The 18,448-nt window shown below is 40.8% G+C and overlaps 1 protein-coding gene and 1 long non-coding RNA gene across 3 annotated transcripts in view; both read right to left on the bottom strand.

The window, feature by feature from the left end:
* Nucleotides 1-18,448, bottom strand: part of SLC9A9 (solute carrier family 9 member A9) — a 249,304-nt gene that overhangs the window by 168,358 nt on the left and 62,498 nt on the right. For both annotated transcript variants that reach the window (XR_014511863.1, XM_083442758.1), the window contains exons 5-6: nt 18,092-18,207; nt 9,494-9,599 (exon numbers count right to left, since the gene is read on the bottom strand). Coding sequence is in view for 1 of the 2 variants with exons in the window: in XM_083442758.1 (XP_083298884.1) it covers nt 9,494-9,599; nt 18,092-18,207 (222 nt within the window). In the remaining variant the exon portion in view is untranslated. The remainder of the gene's footprint in view (nt 1-9,493; nt 9,600-18,091; nt 18,208-18,448) is intronic.
* Nucleotides 7,736-8,540, bottom strand: LOC310678775. Its single transcript, XR_014511961.1, has 2 exons — nt 7,943-8,540; nt 7,736-7,908 (listed from the first exon to the last, which is right to left on the bottom strand). It is a non-coding gene; the product is annotated as an uncharacterized lncRNA (long non-coding RNA).

Genomic DNA, 18,448 nt, shown 5'->3' with positions numbered 1-18,448 from the left:
TGGAGAGGTGTGAAAACTCACAGATTAAAAAAAGCAGTATTGTGATAGTGCAACCTCTTAGTGATGCTATTACAGATGCTTCCTATCCGTCTACTACTGATGGAGAGGAAAGTAGTGTCTTCCTTACAGCTTAACACATGCCCTACTGTAACAGAGCTTCATCAATGTGCTTTTCCTGTTAACAGTATTGTTCTAGACATCTGCGTGCAGTATGGACAATTCGCTATTATTATTAGTGGCAGGGGTGTGTGTGTGTGTTGCTAAATATGTAAAAGACTCTGGACACAAGTCCATGGCACATATGCTAATATATGTGTACAGGTGACACTGCACTTTGTACTATAGCCAGTCAAACTGTATGCAAAGAAAGAAAAAAAGTTTTCAAAAAAGAGGGAAGGGGCAGAAGATCTGTGGCCTAGCACAAAAGACATGGGCTTTGGTAACCTGTGGGCCATCTCCTAGCAATGTCCCTGGTTAGTGGATATATTAAGTGCAGGAGCAAACTTTGAAATTGCTGTGAAGAGGTAAAACCATTTCACATTTTTATAAGCAAAGAAAACAAGAAAAGGCAAGGCTTTATGTCTCTTGTTGTTAATCTCAGCGGGTGGTGTTGAGTTCGAGCCAAACTAGATGTGACATATAGTTGTTTGTATCTTTCTGGACACACTTTGGCAAAACTAAAATCAGCTTTGGGAGGTTCTGAGGGGAAGCAAAGGAACACTGTATTGGTGAGCTGATGAGAAAGGCTTGCCCCTACACCTACCATTCCTTCAGTTAAATGTACAGAGTCCTAAAACGCTCTCTGTGTCCTAAAGCTCTCTCTCTCTGAGAGCTTTAGGACACAGAGACACACCTGGCTGCATATCAGGTGTAGTTGGAGTCTTAGATTCTGGGACCTCATTCTCAAGTTAATGATAAGTAGAACTTGGATTAGTGCAAACAAGCTGGGCTCCTGAAGAGCAGGTTGATTATGAAATCCAGATATAACAGTCCAAAAATAAATGTTACTCCTGTGCTGATTAAAATAAAAAGAGTAGTCACTTTGGTAAATCTTGTGATATTCCACCCAAAGCCAGCTCAGCTCTCATGATTGCAAGGTGAATGGATGTGCCTCAACTAGTAGTAAAAAAAAACATAGAAAGTACAATCCAGGATCACTAAAAATGTATTATTTTCATATGACAATATGCAGTACTGTCACACATGCTAAAAGTTTGGAAGGAACAAAAGTATCTCCAACAAACCAATACATCAGAAATACCAACGTTGTTGCAAAAATCTTGCAATTCTGTTGAAGAAAGGAATGCTACACAATACCAAGGTTTCAAGGGCAGCCATAAACCCTGCATCTTTGGCAGTGCTGAACTGAAATTCGGTATGTCACACAAACAGCAGCTGGATAATATCATGTATTCAAGAACATGACCAAGACTTTTGCAGCAGCCTCTACATATTATTTTCCTTACCAGTTTACACACTCCAGATATTTTCTCTTCCTGACATTTTGCCCATGTCTAACATTTCAGATTATCTTACCTAACAAAAACAGAGCCAGTGGCATTCCTAAAACATTAAATTTTGATTAATGAAGAACTTAGCCCATAGAGAACATTTTTAAGCTAAGTAAATGTAGGTTAATTGCTACTGAATTCATTCTAGCCAGCCTTTTGATCATGTAGTTCATATAGTGAATGGTTAAGGCTGCCTAAACTAGATATAAGCCCCATTGGATTTACTTATGAGTAGGACTGTGTTGTAATAGAGGAATTTTTTTTAATGCACTGCTTAGACTTCCCCATCTTTCAAAGTGTCAGAAATTTAGCCTCATATAATCACCATGTTTGGTGCTAGGGGTTCAGACCATAGAGTAAGTTGTTTTGCCAGACTTGAGTAGGTTGCACCCCTCTCCTTGAGTGACGGAGGGTCAGAAAATTCTCTTTGTCCTCTCTTTTCCACCATGTGAATCTGAACAGACCAGATGGCTCCAAGCTCAGGCTGTGTGTTTAGAAACATTTTTAACCAAGCTATGTAACTAGGTTTTCTGCCTGGGTTTCTTGCTGCTGCATGGAAAAACACATGAATCTGACCTTTGATGCGTTTGTAAGCAAACCTACACTTTAATTTGCTGCATGTTTTGTAATTTTAAATATTTGCGCGGGCTCTCTTACCGGGAGAGTGCTTGCCACACACCTGAATCTAGGGATCCAGAAAAATTCTTCTTTTATTGGCTAAACCTAATCATAAACCGATGCAAAAAGTATTTGAACAGTAGAGATTCCAACTGCGTTTGGTGATTATGAAAACATTCCAGGTTAATTATTCCACAATTAAATATATGGAACAACAGTAGAGTATGAGAACATGCCTAATACAAAACAAGGCAACTGTTGGGTGAAAGCCTTTCTTTTCACTTGTTTTAATGACTTTTTGGGGAAATGGGCTGGGGAGTTTGTCTTATATATAACTGTTTATTTGTAGCTATAATGAAAACACAAAATTTAGACTATTTCTTTTTTTAAAAAACCCTATGAGACTACCTGGCATATTGGATTTCTTTTTTTCTTTTCTTTTTTAGTACAGGCTTGTACTGCAAATCAAAGAAGGAATCTTCTTCACTATCAGAATTTTCAGGGTGAAAATATAAGAGCAAATGCCTGATGCCATGTAAGGTGTGAGAATAATGAATTAGATGGACTGGTATAAGTCTGAGCCATTTATATTATCTTAAGCAACAGGCTTGTCAAACACAGCAGTGACTTCTTGATAAGTAAGGAAAACAAATAGTCATAACTGTTATCGGATGTCAAGTGTATTTTAAAAATAATAATGGCATACTGTCATTTCTATGAGCTAGAGATAACAGAAATATTTCCTCAGCCTTTACAAAAGTGATTTCTTCTTATCTATTGGGAATTTTACTCCCCAAAGTCTTGCAAATCAGTTATCTTATATAAACTGTCACTTGTCTAGTCTGTGCAGAAATGTCCTCTTTCGGTTTGCAGAGACCACATGCTTACATTATATTTAGTTGGGATCCAAATAATTAGTTCTGCATATATGGAAGGCAACTTTGGACTTGTGTTGCTCAGATAGAAACTCGGATAAACTCTCCTAAGCCACATGACTTTAACGTGAGTTGAGAAACCCAACTTGGCCATGTAAAAGATCACCATTGCACCCAGCCCTTTGTTTGCTGCACTTAGATTTAATGTACGTAAGGCTGAAATAGAAAAAAGTTTCTATTTCTCCGAGTGGTTTAATTCTAAGTATGACATAGCATAACTGTGCTGGTCCCGTGGGCTAACCAAGAGGCGAGGTCCGAGTCCGGTCCGAGGTCAAAGGTGCAGTATAGAGGCAGTCCGTAAAAGTTGAAGCTGGATGCAGGGCAGGCAGTTGGGTGAGGTCAGGAGCTCCGGCAGATAAACAGGACAGGGTTCAGGCAGGAACTGACAACCAACGAAGTTGCTCCTGCAACTTGGGACTGGGGCTGGCTGGCTTTTATCTGCCCCGAGGCACACAGCGGCCCCGATCCTCAGGTGACTCGCCTCTCCTGGCCTGGAGGCGAGCACTCCTCCTGGGGGAACTTAGTTCCCTCCGCCTCTCTGCCATGAGCATCTGCAGCTCAGGAGAAGCTGGAGGGTTACTGGACCCAGAGGCAACCTCAGCTTCCCTTGATGGGGCTGAGAGTGGAGCACCTGCAGGCAATGGGTCCTCCACCCCCTCAGGAGCCAGAGCAGACTCAGCTGGTGCTGCACCTGAGGATCCAGCACAGGTGAGGACCCTTCAGGCTCAAGCCCCAGCCCCGGCTCAGCTGGTTCCGGAGGCGGGGAATCCTGTGCAGGCTGGGATTCCTAAGGTTCAGCATCCGAATCTGAATCCCAGGCCATCACAATAACTCTGTCACAAGTGCCCCTGTCCTTATTTCATGTCTGTTTTGCTTTTTAAAAATTATTTACTTGTTTTTATTCTGTATTTTATTTTGTAAACCGCCCTGAGACCTTATGATGAAGGGAGGTATTTAGTCTAATAAATAATAGACATAAATAATAATTGGCTGTTGCTTGTAGAGGAAATGCTTTGATTATCACCTGATTTTTTATGGTTCTCCATAAGGCCCCAGGGCAGGTTTCAGCAATTAGACAATACAACATTAATAACAATCTGGAATGAGCTTTACGAGGGGCAACCTTTGAAGGTGACCCGGAAACGACATCTAATCCAGAATGCAGCAGCTAGACTGATGACCAATAGACCAATAGCTGTGTCCTTACTTGGAGATCTGCATGGGAGGGCAATCCTCACCAATCGTGAGGTGAATACAGCACACAATATCATTGGCTGTCCCTTAAATCTGCTAGATGACATCTCAAGGGATCCTTGCCTTAGGAGAGTGAGAAAAATTATCAGGGATGACTCATACCCCGGCTATCACCTCTTTAATCTTCTACCCTCGGGCAGGAGATATAGAAGTATAATCAGCTGTAAAAGGTAAAGGTATCCCTGCCCGTACGGGCCAGTCTTGACAGACTCTAGGGTTGTGTGCCCATCTCACTCAAGAGGCCGGGGGCCAGCGCTGTCCGGAGACACTTCCGGGTCACGTGGCCAGCGTGACATCGCTGCTCTGGCGAGCCAGAGCCGCACACGGAAACGCCGTTTACCTTCCCGCTAGTAAGCGGTCCTTATTTATCTACTTGCACCCGGAGGTGCTTTCGAACTGCTAGGTTGGCAGGCGCTGGGACCGAACAACGGGAGCGCACCCCGCCACGGGGATTCGAACCGCCGACCTTTCGATCGGCAAGCCCTAGGTGCTGAGGCTTTTACCCACAGCGCCACCCGCGTCCCCCAATCAGCCGTACCAACAGGCTAAAAAATAGTTTCTATCCGTGGGCTGTTAGGCTGTTGAACAAAAAATAACATAGCAAAATGGACTTGTGAGGTGGTGTGTTGTTTGATAAAAGATTGAGTGTTTGGGGGAAGAGGCTTGCTTAATTTCATTGTACACAGGTTGTACAATGACAATAAAGGTATTATTATTATTATTATTATTATTATTATTATTATTATTATTATTATTCCTGCTTCTGCAGGATCACTGTGGGGCTTCAGAGCCCTCAGTCGGATCTCTGGTGACATATTTTTTCAAGTCAAAACAGACTTTCCATAGAAGGGCACTGGATTCAGCTGGCTAGCCTGTGTGCAGAGATCTTTCCTTATATCTTGTGATTACAGAACTTGATTATAATTTCTCTTGATCATTCTTTGCTCCAGGAGGTGAGAGTAGGAAATCTGAGGGTCCATTCAATATCCATATCAGTCAGCTGTAGCTCAGGGCTCCATTCTGCTATCCAGCCCCTCTCAGAACTCAGTCACATTTGTGCCCTCTATCTCCTTCAAGACCTTTCACATGCAGGCTCAATCCGCACACATTTATTTCTCAAATCCTTCTCCCATCTATTGGTTAAAAGAGATAGTATAAAACCTGTATCTACTACTGCTGCTGCTTCATTTATTTTGGAAGATACTTCATCTAAATATTTTCTAAGTGAGGGCAGAGGATATAGCTATCCATTCCATTTCCATTTCTTTCTTTAAAGAAGGGAAGTATCCCTGTCTTTATGGGTTTGGTCCCATAATACTAGGCATGCCTTCTTATTCTTCCAGGCCCATATCATCATTGTGCATCAACATTCATTTTTAGCCTTCTGTTGTTGTTTTGTTGTTGTTGTTGTTGTTGTTGTGTGTGTGTGTGTGTATGTATATATATATATATATATATATATATATATATATATATATATATGAATGAACATTCTTGCTTCACATTGCAGCAAGGCTGGTATTAGGGTGGATTTTTTTAAGGGTTGGAATTAAGCCATCATGTTAGGTTCCTGCGCACAATCTGTGCTGAATTAAATCTTTCAATCATGGTTCCCCTGTGAGCATATGAAGTTTGTTTTGAACATTACAATGATGTAAACGAACAGCAATGCAAGGCACTTGAGGCATTGGTGTGATGCCTGAAGCTGTTCTTAGTGGCCATTTTGGTGTCTGTTTTCATGATTTGGTTGCACGTGAGCGGAAATGAGCTGGGCGATTTTTTTCCTGGTTTTTATTTTGAGTCACAGGCTGTTTGAGACAGAATAAGAAGAGTACTAGCATATTCCTTTTGACGCTAGCTTAGGAGCAGTGTCCTCTTTCTCAAACAAGAGGAAATGCTGCTTCTTAGATTGTATCTCTGCTGCAGTGAGGTTCCAGGTTTTTTTTAACTCACCAGGCTCTTTATTTGTGGAACCTCAGACTGCACCATCTAAAAACAAAGAAAATGACCTCTTCCCACCCCCAGCTACTGCTTTAGTCATATGCAAATTTATGCAGATTAAATAAATTAAAACATGATTTTCATCATTACTTAATTCCTTAATTAGGAAATTCCTTAATTAGAAAATTCTTAATTATGAGGTTTATAGCCAGTGGTATTCCTACTCAGAGCAGATGCACTGAAATTGATGGAAATGATTAACTTGGGTACATTGATGTTAATGGGTCTACTCTGAGTACAACTTAGTTGAACGCTGCACAACTTTAAGGTTTCATGTTGGGTTTTGCTGTCTAAATGTACTGATTGTGACAACTTGGTGCACCAGGGTAGCTATTCCTTCAATATACATTGTATAAACTGTGTCTTGTGTTGATAGGGAATATTGCCCCATGCCTAATGCTGCTGTCTTTCTCCCCCCCCCCCCCGAACAGTCAGTGATAACCATTTTGTGTGTGTCCAATTGATGTGCGACTGCCGTCATGCAGGTCCTTTTGGACCCAGAAGGGGGCAGAACAGGGACAGAACAGGGGGCAGGGAGCAACGGGGAGGCAGACTTTTGTGCACTCTGCTAATGTGGGGGGGGGGGGCAGGAACAGAACCCCCATGCCAAATGGTCACTGCCTGTATTTATTGTTAATGTGCTGCCAAGTCTTCCTGTGACTGTTGTGAAGAAGAAGAAGAAGAGTTTGGATTTGATATCCCGCCTTTCACTCCCTTTAAGGAGTCTCAAAGCGGCTAACATTCTCCTTTTCCCTTCCTCCCCCACAACAAACACTCTGTGAGGTGAGTGGGGCTGAGAGACTTCAAGGAAGTGTGACTGGCCCAAGGTCACCCAGCAGCTGCATGTGGAGGAGCGGAGACGCGAACCCGGTTCCCCAGATTACACGACTACTGCTCTCAACCACTACACCACACTGGCTGTGTTTGTGCGTGCGTGTATATTTTCATTGTTACCCTCTATTTCTTCACCTTCATATCATCTTTCAAAGTGTTCATACAGTTGTCTGAAATGTATTTGGGATGAAATTAGAGTCCCAGTGAAATCACCAGAAGCTTTATAAAGTATCATAGGTATTCTTCATAATTCTTGCCCCGGAAAATAATTCACATTTTGCAGTAAGGAGAGAAGGGAGAGGGGCTTTGGCTAGTAAACTGCTTTGTCCTAAGGTGAACCTCTATTGAGCTAATATTGTTTAGAGAGGAACAGATAATATACATAGTGAAATGCTGTTTGTACTTATGAACCAGCAATGTATTTGCTATACCTGATCCCACCTATTTACAAAATTGCATCAACAAATTCCTTTTGAACTGCACACCGTGCAGTTACAGTCCAAATCATTGTGGCTGGTGGTCCCTAGATCCACCACTGCAACGAGAGCAAACTACCAAATAAACAACTGTTCATCAATAATATCAACATTGTAACATTTCAAATTTATTCCAAACCAGACACAATCAATCACAAAAACCAACACAATGCCAATCAATATCTTGATCTAAATACAGTGTGTAAGATGGATTCAGATCTCCTAATATCTGCTCAGAGTTCGACAAGTAATACCATTCACAGGCTTGTTAATGACATGCTTATTTTATCTATTGCTTATTTAATCTATTGACATGCTTATTTAATCTATTGGTAGCCATGTGCCTTTTGGACAGAAATCCTGTATAACTGGAATATATTTAAACCCAGAGAACAAAACCATTTTTTAAAGAAATATACTATAATGATTGGTATTAATTGGTATTAGAATGCTAGGTTTCTATGAATCTGTGTAAATGCTTTTAACATGCCCACAGTGTTCAATTACTTTGTTGTTTATAAAAGAGACTTCTGGCACATCCTGCCTTACTTGTTGTTTTTAACAGACATACAACAGAAACAAATTGAGATATTATCAATCTTCTTTCTTCCTTTTGCCAATGAGTACCTAACTGACAAATACTTCTATAGAAACCAATATTACTCCTACATAAATATTAAAAATTCACAGATTTTTCTAAATAGGGGAAAAATTGTATTGGGTATCCACATTCATGAGAGTATAAGTTCATCCTCACAACTGTTGAATTCCCTAAACTATCTCCTGAAGGTTAGTGGATCTTAAGAAAAGACCTGGAACATGGTGTGAGGGTTAGCAACTTACAGCTCGCCATTTGGATATCAAAAGACCTAACAGTAAAAATATTTAAAGCCAAAATTCAACCAAAAACAATATCTGACCATAATGCAGCGTTTGTTTGGCTGAAGGGGTAAAAGAAAAAATCAATAAGATGGAGGCTAAATGAAACACTATTAAACGATGAAAAAACACTAGATAAAGCATTAAGGGATTTTTTTGAATTTAATCGAAACAAAGAAACAGATTTCAAAATTGGGATGCCAGCAAAGTAGTCCCTAGGAGATTTTTTTTATAAAAGAAAACTGAATTCATAGAAACCAAAAAGAAAAAAGAAGCAAAAAATTGTGGAAGAAATCAGAAAAAATGAAAAAGAATTATATAAAAAGCCAGATAATGCAGAACTTAAAAGAAATATTAAACTACTCCAATCTCAGTACTCTATGATAATAAATGAAGAAATTGAACAGCTCACAAAATTATTATTTAAAGGGGCATAATAGTGCTTTAAACATATGCAGTTAATGTGGCCATAGACTGCACACATAGTATAGCTTTAAAGCATATTCTAAGTATATTCTTTCCCTCAAAGAATTCTGGGCATTGTCGTTTATCCCCCACAGAGTTCCTTTTCTCAGCAACTCAGTGCCCAGAATTCCTTGACAGGCCAAATGATTATATGTGATCCTGCTTTTCAATACTGTTTTACACCTGCAAACATTTGGGGCTTCATTTCCAATCAGTGCATGACTGATAACTCCCTAACTTTTTATTCATCGTTGTCCTGCTTTTGTTGCGCTACAGTGCAATAGATGACCATAGTGAAATAACACTGGGGCAGCATCTCAGAACAACTACTGAAACGGTCTGCCACAATTAACACACTATTAGCATGTCAATGTCATGCAGCTGAATACCCTCTGGAAAAAGCACCTGTATGTAGGGGCCTGTAACGATGGCCTCCATTTGTAAGCATATAGGGAAGCTTTAATTCAAACGGACTAAGTTAATAATCAACATTTTCACTTTACAAAAGATTTGCACTTACTGTGTGAGAACTATAGCCACGGCATCATTTAGGACACTTTCACCAAAGAGGAGGGTGTAGAGATCTGTATCAACGTGAAGCTCATGGAAAATAGCCAGGACTGTCACTAGAAGGAATAACAAAAAGAACTTGTCATGTTCAGAGATCAGCCATATCCAATGTCTCTCACCTGGGCAAATCTTGGGTTAGGTTTTAAGCTTAGGCTGCAAACCCAACCCCACTTACCTATAAGTATGTCCTACTGAATAGGACTTACTTGGTTAGGATTTTGCTGTTTCTCAATCTGCAGTATGTTTCCGAGCACAATTCAAAGTGTTGGGGTTGACCTTTAAAACCCTAAACGGCCTTGGCCCAGTATACCTAAAGGAGCGTCTCCACCCCCATCATTCTGCCCAGACGCTGAGGTTCTGGCAGTTCCCTCACTGTGAGAAGCAAAGCTACAGGGAACCAGGCAGAGGGCCTTCTCTACAGGGAACCAGGCAGAGGGCCTTCCACGCCCTGTGGAACACCATCCCATCAGATGTAAAAGAGATAAATAACTATCTGACTTTTAGAAGACATCTGAAGGCAGCCTTGTTCAGGGAAGTTTTTAATGTGTGACATTTTAATGTATTTTTAATCTTTGTTGGAAGCTGCCCAGAGTGGCTGGGGAAACCCAGCCAGATGGGCGGGGTACAAATACAGTGGTACCTCGGGTTAAGAACATAATTCTTTCTGGAGGTCCATTTTTAACCTGAAACTGTTCGTAACCAGAGGTACCACTTTAGCTTATGGGGCCTCCTGCTGCTGCCACGCTGCCGCTGCACGATTTCTGTTCCTATCACAAAGCAAAGTTCTTAACCCGAGGTACTATTTCTGGGTTAGCGGAGTCTGTAACCTGAAGCGCCTGTAACCCAAGGTACCATTGTAACAATTTTTTATTATTATTTTACTTCTGATGTTACATTATTAACCTGCTATATAGTTTTTGCAGTTACCCAAAGATGGGTATCTGTATCTAGATTGTTTCAGGCACCAGAGGGACATAGATTTTCCCATCAGGAAACCATTGGAAAAATTACTAATGATTTGTAGTATTGGAAAAAATAGACAGTATCTCATTGCATTTGTTTCACTGCCGCTGCGGTACATTACTGTGCAATTGACTATAAGGGCAATCCTAATAGTCACTAGAATGAGCAACTAGGAAGCAGCGGGTCTTCGACCTAGCTGGGGTGTTAAGTCACCAACCCCAGCTCAGCCAAATATATGCTGTAATAAACTGCTCACCCCAAAGCCAAAGCTGTTGAAAGAACCCCCCTCCCTTCCTGGGGCATCAGTTGTTTGGAATTCTTTGCTCTGCAAAGAATTCTTTGCTCTGCAAAGACTTCTCTTGTGCATATGCTTTTTGGAGTGGAAGGATGGTCCTTTTTAGAGAGGGATGCTCCTTTGAGACCCCCATCTGTACTATATTTAAAACTGTATTGTATCACCTTAAATAGAGAATCCTGTCAGTTGTTAATGGTGCTGAGAGTTGTTAGGAGACCCCTATTCCCCTCACAAAGTGATTTAACTATCAAACCCCTTCCAGAAAACTCTGTGAACTGTAGTTCTGTTGGGAGGAATAGGACTGTCCTAATGACTCTCAGCATCCTTAACAAACTAGAGTTCCCAGGATTCTTTGGGGGAAGTGCAGGTTTACATTGCAGTAATGGAACTGGAAAGTGGGGGGTGCAAAAGCTGAATATGTGCCCGTTTTCTTCAATCCCCCAGGAGTGTGCTTCAAATGCAGTGGCACAAATCTGTAGTGGAATCAATGGGAATTACAACAGGGTTGAGCAATAAACCTGTAATTTAAAAAATACACAGCACCAAAGCAGCTGGCATATTCTCTTTGAGCCTCTCGTTTCCTTCCCACTTTTCATTGGCCAAGAGAAGAGAAGCTTCCCCACTAAACCAACCATGTTGAAAAACCCTTATGCTAAAAATAACTGTTCCAGTTGTAATTATAGATTCCTGGCACTGCTAATCAGCCATCCTACTCAAGGCTTAGTTCAAGAAAAAAACAAACCCATCAATAAAGCATTTTAATTACCAAGCTATTTCCTCCCTCCCTACAACTTATAAAATATTTTCCAGCTGTTTTGCGTGGCTTGAAAGGGGGCAGGGCAACCCACATCAGCCATACAGCTGTAACCATAGAAACCCCAAACAGAAAAGAGCATTCTGATTATCAGCCTAAATGAAGGTAAGCGAGTTCACGTAGCTTTGAAACAGTTCTGCTTCAGCAAACCTTTATTGAGGCAAATGTTTTCCAAAGCCTTAAATGTCAAAGTGGAGGGGGGAGGGAGGTACAAGTATGCAAAGTAATTTCCGATTAGAATGTCAATACCTCCAGAACGCTGATATTAAGAGCTGAATTAGTTCGGCCTTTTCAAGGTTGTGTCTCTTTAGGATGTAGGTGGGAGAAGAGAGTTGGAATGTTTCCCACGTCCAAGGAAAGTCCCCTGCACATAGCAAAATTAGTATGTAAGGGTAGGGAAAAAGGCTAGCTGGAGTCTTTCTCTCTGAAACAAAGCTTCAGAAAGTTTTAACGTGGTGGAAGGTTCCCTTTTGCAGGCCATCACCCTCATTTTGAAACAGTGCAGATCTGGGGTTGAATTGGACTAAGTTGTTCTCAGAGCACACCCACAGCAATCAATGGGTTTTAGTTAGCCCATTGAAGATGCTGTATGGTATTTTTGAATCTGTACTGAAAATTTATCAAAAAGTCACTTATCCTTCTCCCTTCCCCATTCTTAATGCATTGTAAGGAGAGCTTTGCTGGTGATTGAGCTCCTAGTGATTGCTCAGGAGATGGTACAAGTCTCTCAGTACTTCTGCTTTTCCTGATTCTCTTTTCCATATACAGTGGTGCCCCGCAAGACGAATGCCTCGGAAGACGAAAAACTCGCAAGACGAAAGAGTTTTCCATTTTCTGAGTTGCTTCACAAGACGGATTTCCCTATGGGCTTGCTTCGCAAGACGAAACGTCTTGCACATATTTTTTTTAAACTGCCAATGCATTCCTATGGGAAACCGTCAATACACATTGGTGCTTCGCAAGATGAAAAAACTCGTAGAACGAAAAAACTTGCAGAACGAATTAATTTCGTCTTGCGGGGCACCACTGTAACAGTCTCTAAGGCAGGCGTGGAGAAACTGTGTACATTCTGATGCTGCTACAGTCCAGCTCCCATAAACCTCAATCAGTGTGGCCAATGGTCAGAGATGACGGAAGCTGCAGTTCAACAACATCAGGCAGGCCAAAGGGTCCCGATCACTGGTCGAAGCCAGGGGTGAGGAAGCTGTAGCTTGTGAGCTGAATTAGGCCCACTAGGCTTCACATTGGGCCTGCAAGACTATTTCAGGCATCTGCCCTACACCTGTTGATATCTGCATTTCAACAGGTATGGGCAGGATTTGGCAGAAAGTAGGGGTAGCAGGTCTAAACCACAGAGCCTAGGACTTGCCGATCAGAAGGTCGACGGTTTGAATCCCCATGACGGGGTGAGCTCCCGTTGCGCGGTCCCTGCTCCTGCCAACCTAGCAGTTCGAAAGCACGTCAAAGTGCAAGTAGATAAATAGGTACCGCTCTGGCGGAAAGGTAAACGGCGTTTCCGTTCGCTGCTCTGGTTCGCCAGAAGTGGCTTAGTCATGCTGGCCACATGACCCAGAAGCTGTACGCCGGCTCCCTTGGCCAGTAAAGTGAATTGAGCGCTGCAACCCCAGAGTCGTTCACGACTGGACCTAATGGTCAGGGGTCTCTTTACCTTTACCTAGGGTAGCAGGCACCAAGGCTCTTTTCAAATCCCAGGGCAAGGTGGTGCTTTGAGAGGGACTTCTGAAGATGTAAACCAAACCTGACATCTTTTTGTCCTGTGCTTTGACTTTGGCTTTGAAAGGGTTTTTTGGAGAACCCTGGGGGCAAAAAGCAAGGCCACTTGATGTCATAGCGACCCACCACACTGAAAGAGCCTTGATACAATTAATATGCATGATTGAATTAATATTGATAAAACACTGCAAAAAAGCAAGGTCCCCATATGCATTGGTAATGTAGAAGGTGAAGGGAATGAAATTCAAAGGAGGAACTGAAACCTGTGGCAGATCAGAGGATGCTGGAATTCATGAATTAATGTGAGATGCTTGCCTGATTATTCAATGTTTGAAGAAGTGGAATGCATAGCATAACATAACAATTAAGGAAACAGAATGGGTGAACTCTGACCTCTTTTAATGGAGCTCTTAGCTGACCTATTTGGTCAACTTCTGGCATCCACGTGAATGGGACTGATACCACTGATCACAGCAGTTATGCTGTAGTCCTTCAGGGATGCATCTTCTTCCCCATGATATTTAACATCTACATGAAGCTGTTGGGAGCCACCATCAAGGGATTTAGGCCAGTAAGTCTTCAGTACACTGAAGACACAGCTCTGTCCCCGTCTCGCCTTTCCATTAGAATCAGGTAAAGCTGATTATTTGCCTAAACTCTTAAGGGTTTTCTTTGTGAGTACAGGGAGGAGGAGAAAACCATCTTAAACAGATCTATATATGGCATTTGGCAGTTCTGATCTGATCAATCAATCAATCTGCGATTGCATCAAACTGCCTCTTGTATCTAGTACAGACTTATGTGTGAGCTGCTCATGCATTATTGGGTTTTGGTTTTTTAATGCCCAAGTAATTATATGCATTAAAAATTAGATGTATATTATACTTACAAAAGAGCGAAGCCCCGTGCTGCAGCATAATTTTGTACTAATACATATGCATTTTATGCATAATATATATACTATATAATTATATAGAAATAATTTTTATATATGTCTCTATATATCTCTATCTATATGTGCATTTTTGTATATGCTGATTACTTTTGGAAAACCCAGAGTGCATCTATGCATGCATGCATGAGATAATAGTTCATATTTTTAGCAGAACCAGAGGAAGTTCTGAGCAGAGCAGGGATTAGGAAAAAAAGCTGTGCAAATAAGCTCAACACTGAGATTTTCATAAAATCCGATCCACACTTGGAAGGATGACACATTATAGACACGTTCGAGACACATATTGGTGCCATTTGTTATGTAGTGGAGTTTCTCTATTAAGTGTGTAAACGAAGGAGCTGTTAGGGGGGGAAAAGGTTTATTGCTCAGCAGTGAATATTCTGTGCTGAATGTCCTACTCCATAGCAAGATTTTAAAAAATAGAAAATAAAAATATCTCCAGTATTTGGAAATTCTAGGAAGGAGACATGAACCTAGAATAAATAAATTGCTCACTGTTTTCTTATATATGTTGGAAGCCGCCCAGAATGGCTGGGGCAACCCAGCCGGATAGGCAGGGTATAACAACAACAACAACAGCAGCGATGATGAGAGACATTTCAAAAATATGCAAAAGCAGTATAGTGACTGCACATTTCACTATGGAAACCAAACTGGTTACAAATAGCACTCAACCAAAATTACAGTTATTTTGTCAGTGTAACCACAGAAAATGTAACTTATCTGGATGTAAGTCTCAACTCAAAGGGGCTTACTTCTGAGTAGACATATATAGGATTGCACTGTGAATCACTTAAAATTGCACCTATATCAGCATTAATTATCCAGGTCCACTCAAACACTTCCAGCTGTTTTATTAAGTTCCTTGGTAATAAGTAAGAAAAGACGGGCCTTCTAGTCTCATTTGTTTACTTTTAAAACAAATGTGGCTATTGATTTGAACCCTAAAATAGCTTTCTTGTTCCTTATCATTATATTAAAACAAGCACATATGTGACAATGGGGAACAGATAACTAAAACTCTTGTAAAACATAATTTGTATTCACTTCGGATCATTCTGAAGAATTAGTAGAATTTTCTTATTCAATTGAACAGGAAACCATACTGGAATAGTATCAAGCCTCATTGAGTTCAATAAGCATACATTGAATTGCAACCCAAAATTGAAATTCTAAGCACCCATAACTTGAGAAGAATCCTACAGATATCAATGAGATTCATTTCAGACTTGATATGTATAAAGCCAGTCTTGAAAGTTCAGGGCCTGTTAATATGATTTGATGCAGGCATATGGTGAAGTGGTGATGTAATTTGTTTTGCAGCGTGACCAAGGACCAATTTTTCAATGAGTGATGATTTTTTAATCACATCACCCCTGAGACTTTTCATAATTGGCTAGAGTGGTGTGGAAAATCATAGATAAAAGGATAGTTGTTTTTTCATCATAGTTAGCAAGAGATTATCAAGTAGCTGTGTTCTACCTCCACCAAAAAATGTGTGTCACATTTATTTATAAAAATTGTTATATACTGCTTGCTATAAAAAAGTATATTGAAGTGGTTTACAGCAATAAGACATAAAACATTTCTCTGAGCACCTTACAACAACAAACCTGTATAATAAAACAATATAAAAACCATTAGTTCTATGCCTCCCATGATGTATTGTTTTGTATTTTCATTAACATATCAGTCTCTTACTTGTTGTTCCACATATTTATTTTATTAGATTAGATTAGATTAGATTAGATTATGAAAGCTTTCACTGCACTTAAGTATTGCCAATACTGAATCATTCATGTTTTTTCTTGGTCCTTGACTGGGTTATTTTGCCTTTGTTATAGAGGGAATTGTAGTCCAACAAAAGGTTTTCCATCTCGGATATAAGGTTTCTGTGGCTGAAAGCTGAATGTTCTTAGCAAATTTTACATAAGAGATGACAGCACAACAGCCTTGTTCCCCCATGATGTATCTTAGACCTCTGGCATTAAGAAGTGGGATGGAAAGGAACCACACTGCTGTCTTAGATGTACAATCCATTTTGTACTTGTCTGAAAATATGCATTTTGAGAGGAAGATATGCATTTAAAATTAAAAGTGCATATGAAATATTTTGAAAACTTTTTTTTTAAGTGCATCAATGCAGAAAACAAAATAGAACTAAGGGGGGGGGGACTCTACAAAAAGATACAGACTAAACATACAGATGTGTTTGTCTCTATCAGCCATGCCTCCCATGTACCAAAAGGAAATGTCAAACGTGTCATTGAATCCATTGGGGTTTGAGTGCTGTTTTAAAGACTCTCTTCCTGTTCCAGCACTCATAATCTCTTCATAGGGCTGTAGAGCAGGCTGCAGTCTTAGGAACAGAAAATGATGTGCAATAATATTACAGGACTACGTCATTCAGATCCCTGAGTGAATGTCAGAGTAGAGCTGCAACCACATCTTGCCTAAAGCAAAATATGGAATAAGTTGGGCATCTCCAGCTTTGACGGGACATCTTTGGGAATATTTACTTTGGGAAATATACTATTTCTTGGGGGCTTTGTATGCTAACCTGAGAAACCACAAGCAGATCAGTGTTTGTGGCTATGGAGTGGGGTTAATGGTTTTGAATTTGGAAGAGGGAAACCTCCGTTCAAATCCTGGAGCAAATATGAGACCCACTAGTCCAGCCATTCTATCTTTCTTTAAGTGAAATTGTTCATGTGTTTTATCAATCTATGAATGGGGGTCTGCTGACTAACCCCACCCTTCGCGTCACACACTCTAAGTAGCCTCAGCATTGGTCTACTTAGGGTGTTGAGGTGGGAGTAGGCAGCACAACCCAATTCATAGACTGATATAACATTGAATCCAAAACATTTAAAACAATGGGCACAAAAATATATAAAATTCTTATCCACTAACCTATCAATAAAGACAGATTCTATACACATCACTAAAAGTTGAATACCACCATAAGGGAGAGCTTAATTACAAAAAAAAAAAAAAGGGTAAAGGACCCCTGATAGTTAAGTCCAGTTGCAGAAGACTCTGGGGTTGTGGCTCTTATCTCACTTTACAGATTGAGGGAGCCGGAGTTTGTCTGCAGACAGTTTTTCTGGGTCATGTGGCCAACATGACTAAGCCGCTTCTGGCACAACAGAACACTGAAACCAGAGCAGTGCACGGAAACACCGTTTACCTTCCCGCTGGAGCGGTACCTATTTATCTACTTGCACTTTGACGTGCTTTCGAACTGCTAGGCTGGCAGGAGCAGGGACCGAGCAACGGGAGCTTACTCTGTCGTGGGGATTCAAACTGCCAACCTTCTGATCGGCAAGCCCAAGAGGCTCAGTGGTATAGACCACAGTGCCACCCCTGTCCCAAATACCAAATTACCAAATACGCCCCCAAAGGTATTAGCATGACATCTCAAAATTGATAATGAAGGTGCCAGGCATGTTGCCCTGGGGAGAGCATTCAACAGACGGGTGGCCACCACTATGAAGGCCCACTCTCATGTGACCACCCTTAGCACCTCCCTCAGGTGGGGCACCTGGAGAAGACCCTCTGGTGAAGACTGCAGGGTTTGGGCCAGTTCATATGGGGAGAGGGAGTGAGAAGTTTATCTGAAAAGTCCTTCCTCCATGCCTAATCTGTGAGATGATAAAATGGGAGAAACTATTGTACATTCTGCCACTTTAAATTGTCTGGATTAATGTATATGAGTTTAAAACATTAATATTTTTTATTAAATAGGCAAAAAAAATACGGTATATACAAAATAATGTATATTTACCTGGATCTGTAGCAGACATTAAAGAACCAAATAATAAACAGTCAGTGAAGTGAAAGTCTCCTTTCTTCAGCTGGCTAAGTTGGACCATAGCCTGTACGAAGCCATACATTATCAACCTGCAGGATTGGACAAAAAAATAAAATAAAGACTATTCAGAACAATTGCGGAACCCTATTTTCTTTTCACAACTTTTGAAGTGGTTTCTTGTTTAAACTGCTAGGATGTACATTGCCCAATGTCTTTTTATTGTGTGTGATTATAGCAGTGCAGAGGGTAAATTGCTGCAGTCTATAAATCTAGACATTTGAGGAATGGCCCCCACCCCAAAACCCTACCTTTACACCAAATATTAGCAAT

The sequence above is a fragment of the Podarcis tiliguerta genome, assembly GCF_965153285.1.
Source record: "Podarcis tiliguerta genome assembly, chromosome: 5".
In the NCBI taxonomy this organism is placed as follows: domain Eukaryota; kingdom Metazoa; phylum Chordata; class Lepidosauria; order Squamata; family Lacertidae; genus Podarcis; species Podarcis tiliguerta.
Note: the sequence above shows the minus strand (reverse complement) of the source record. Positions and strands in the feature narration are given on the sequence as shown.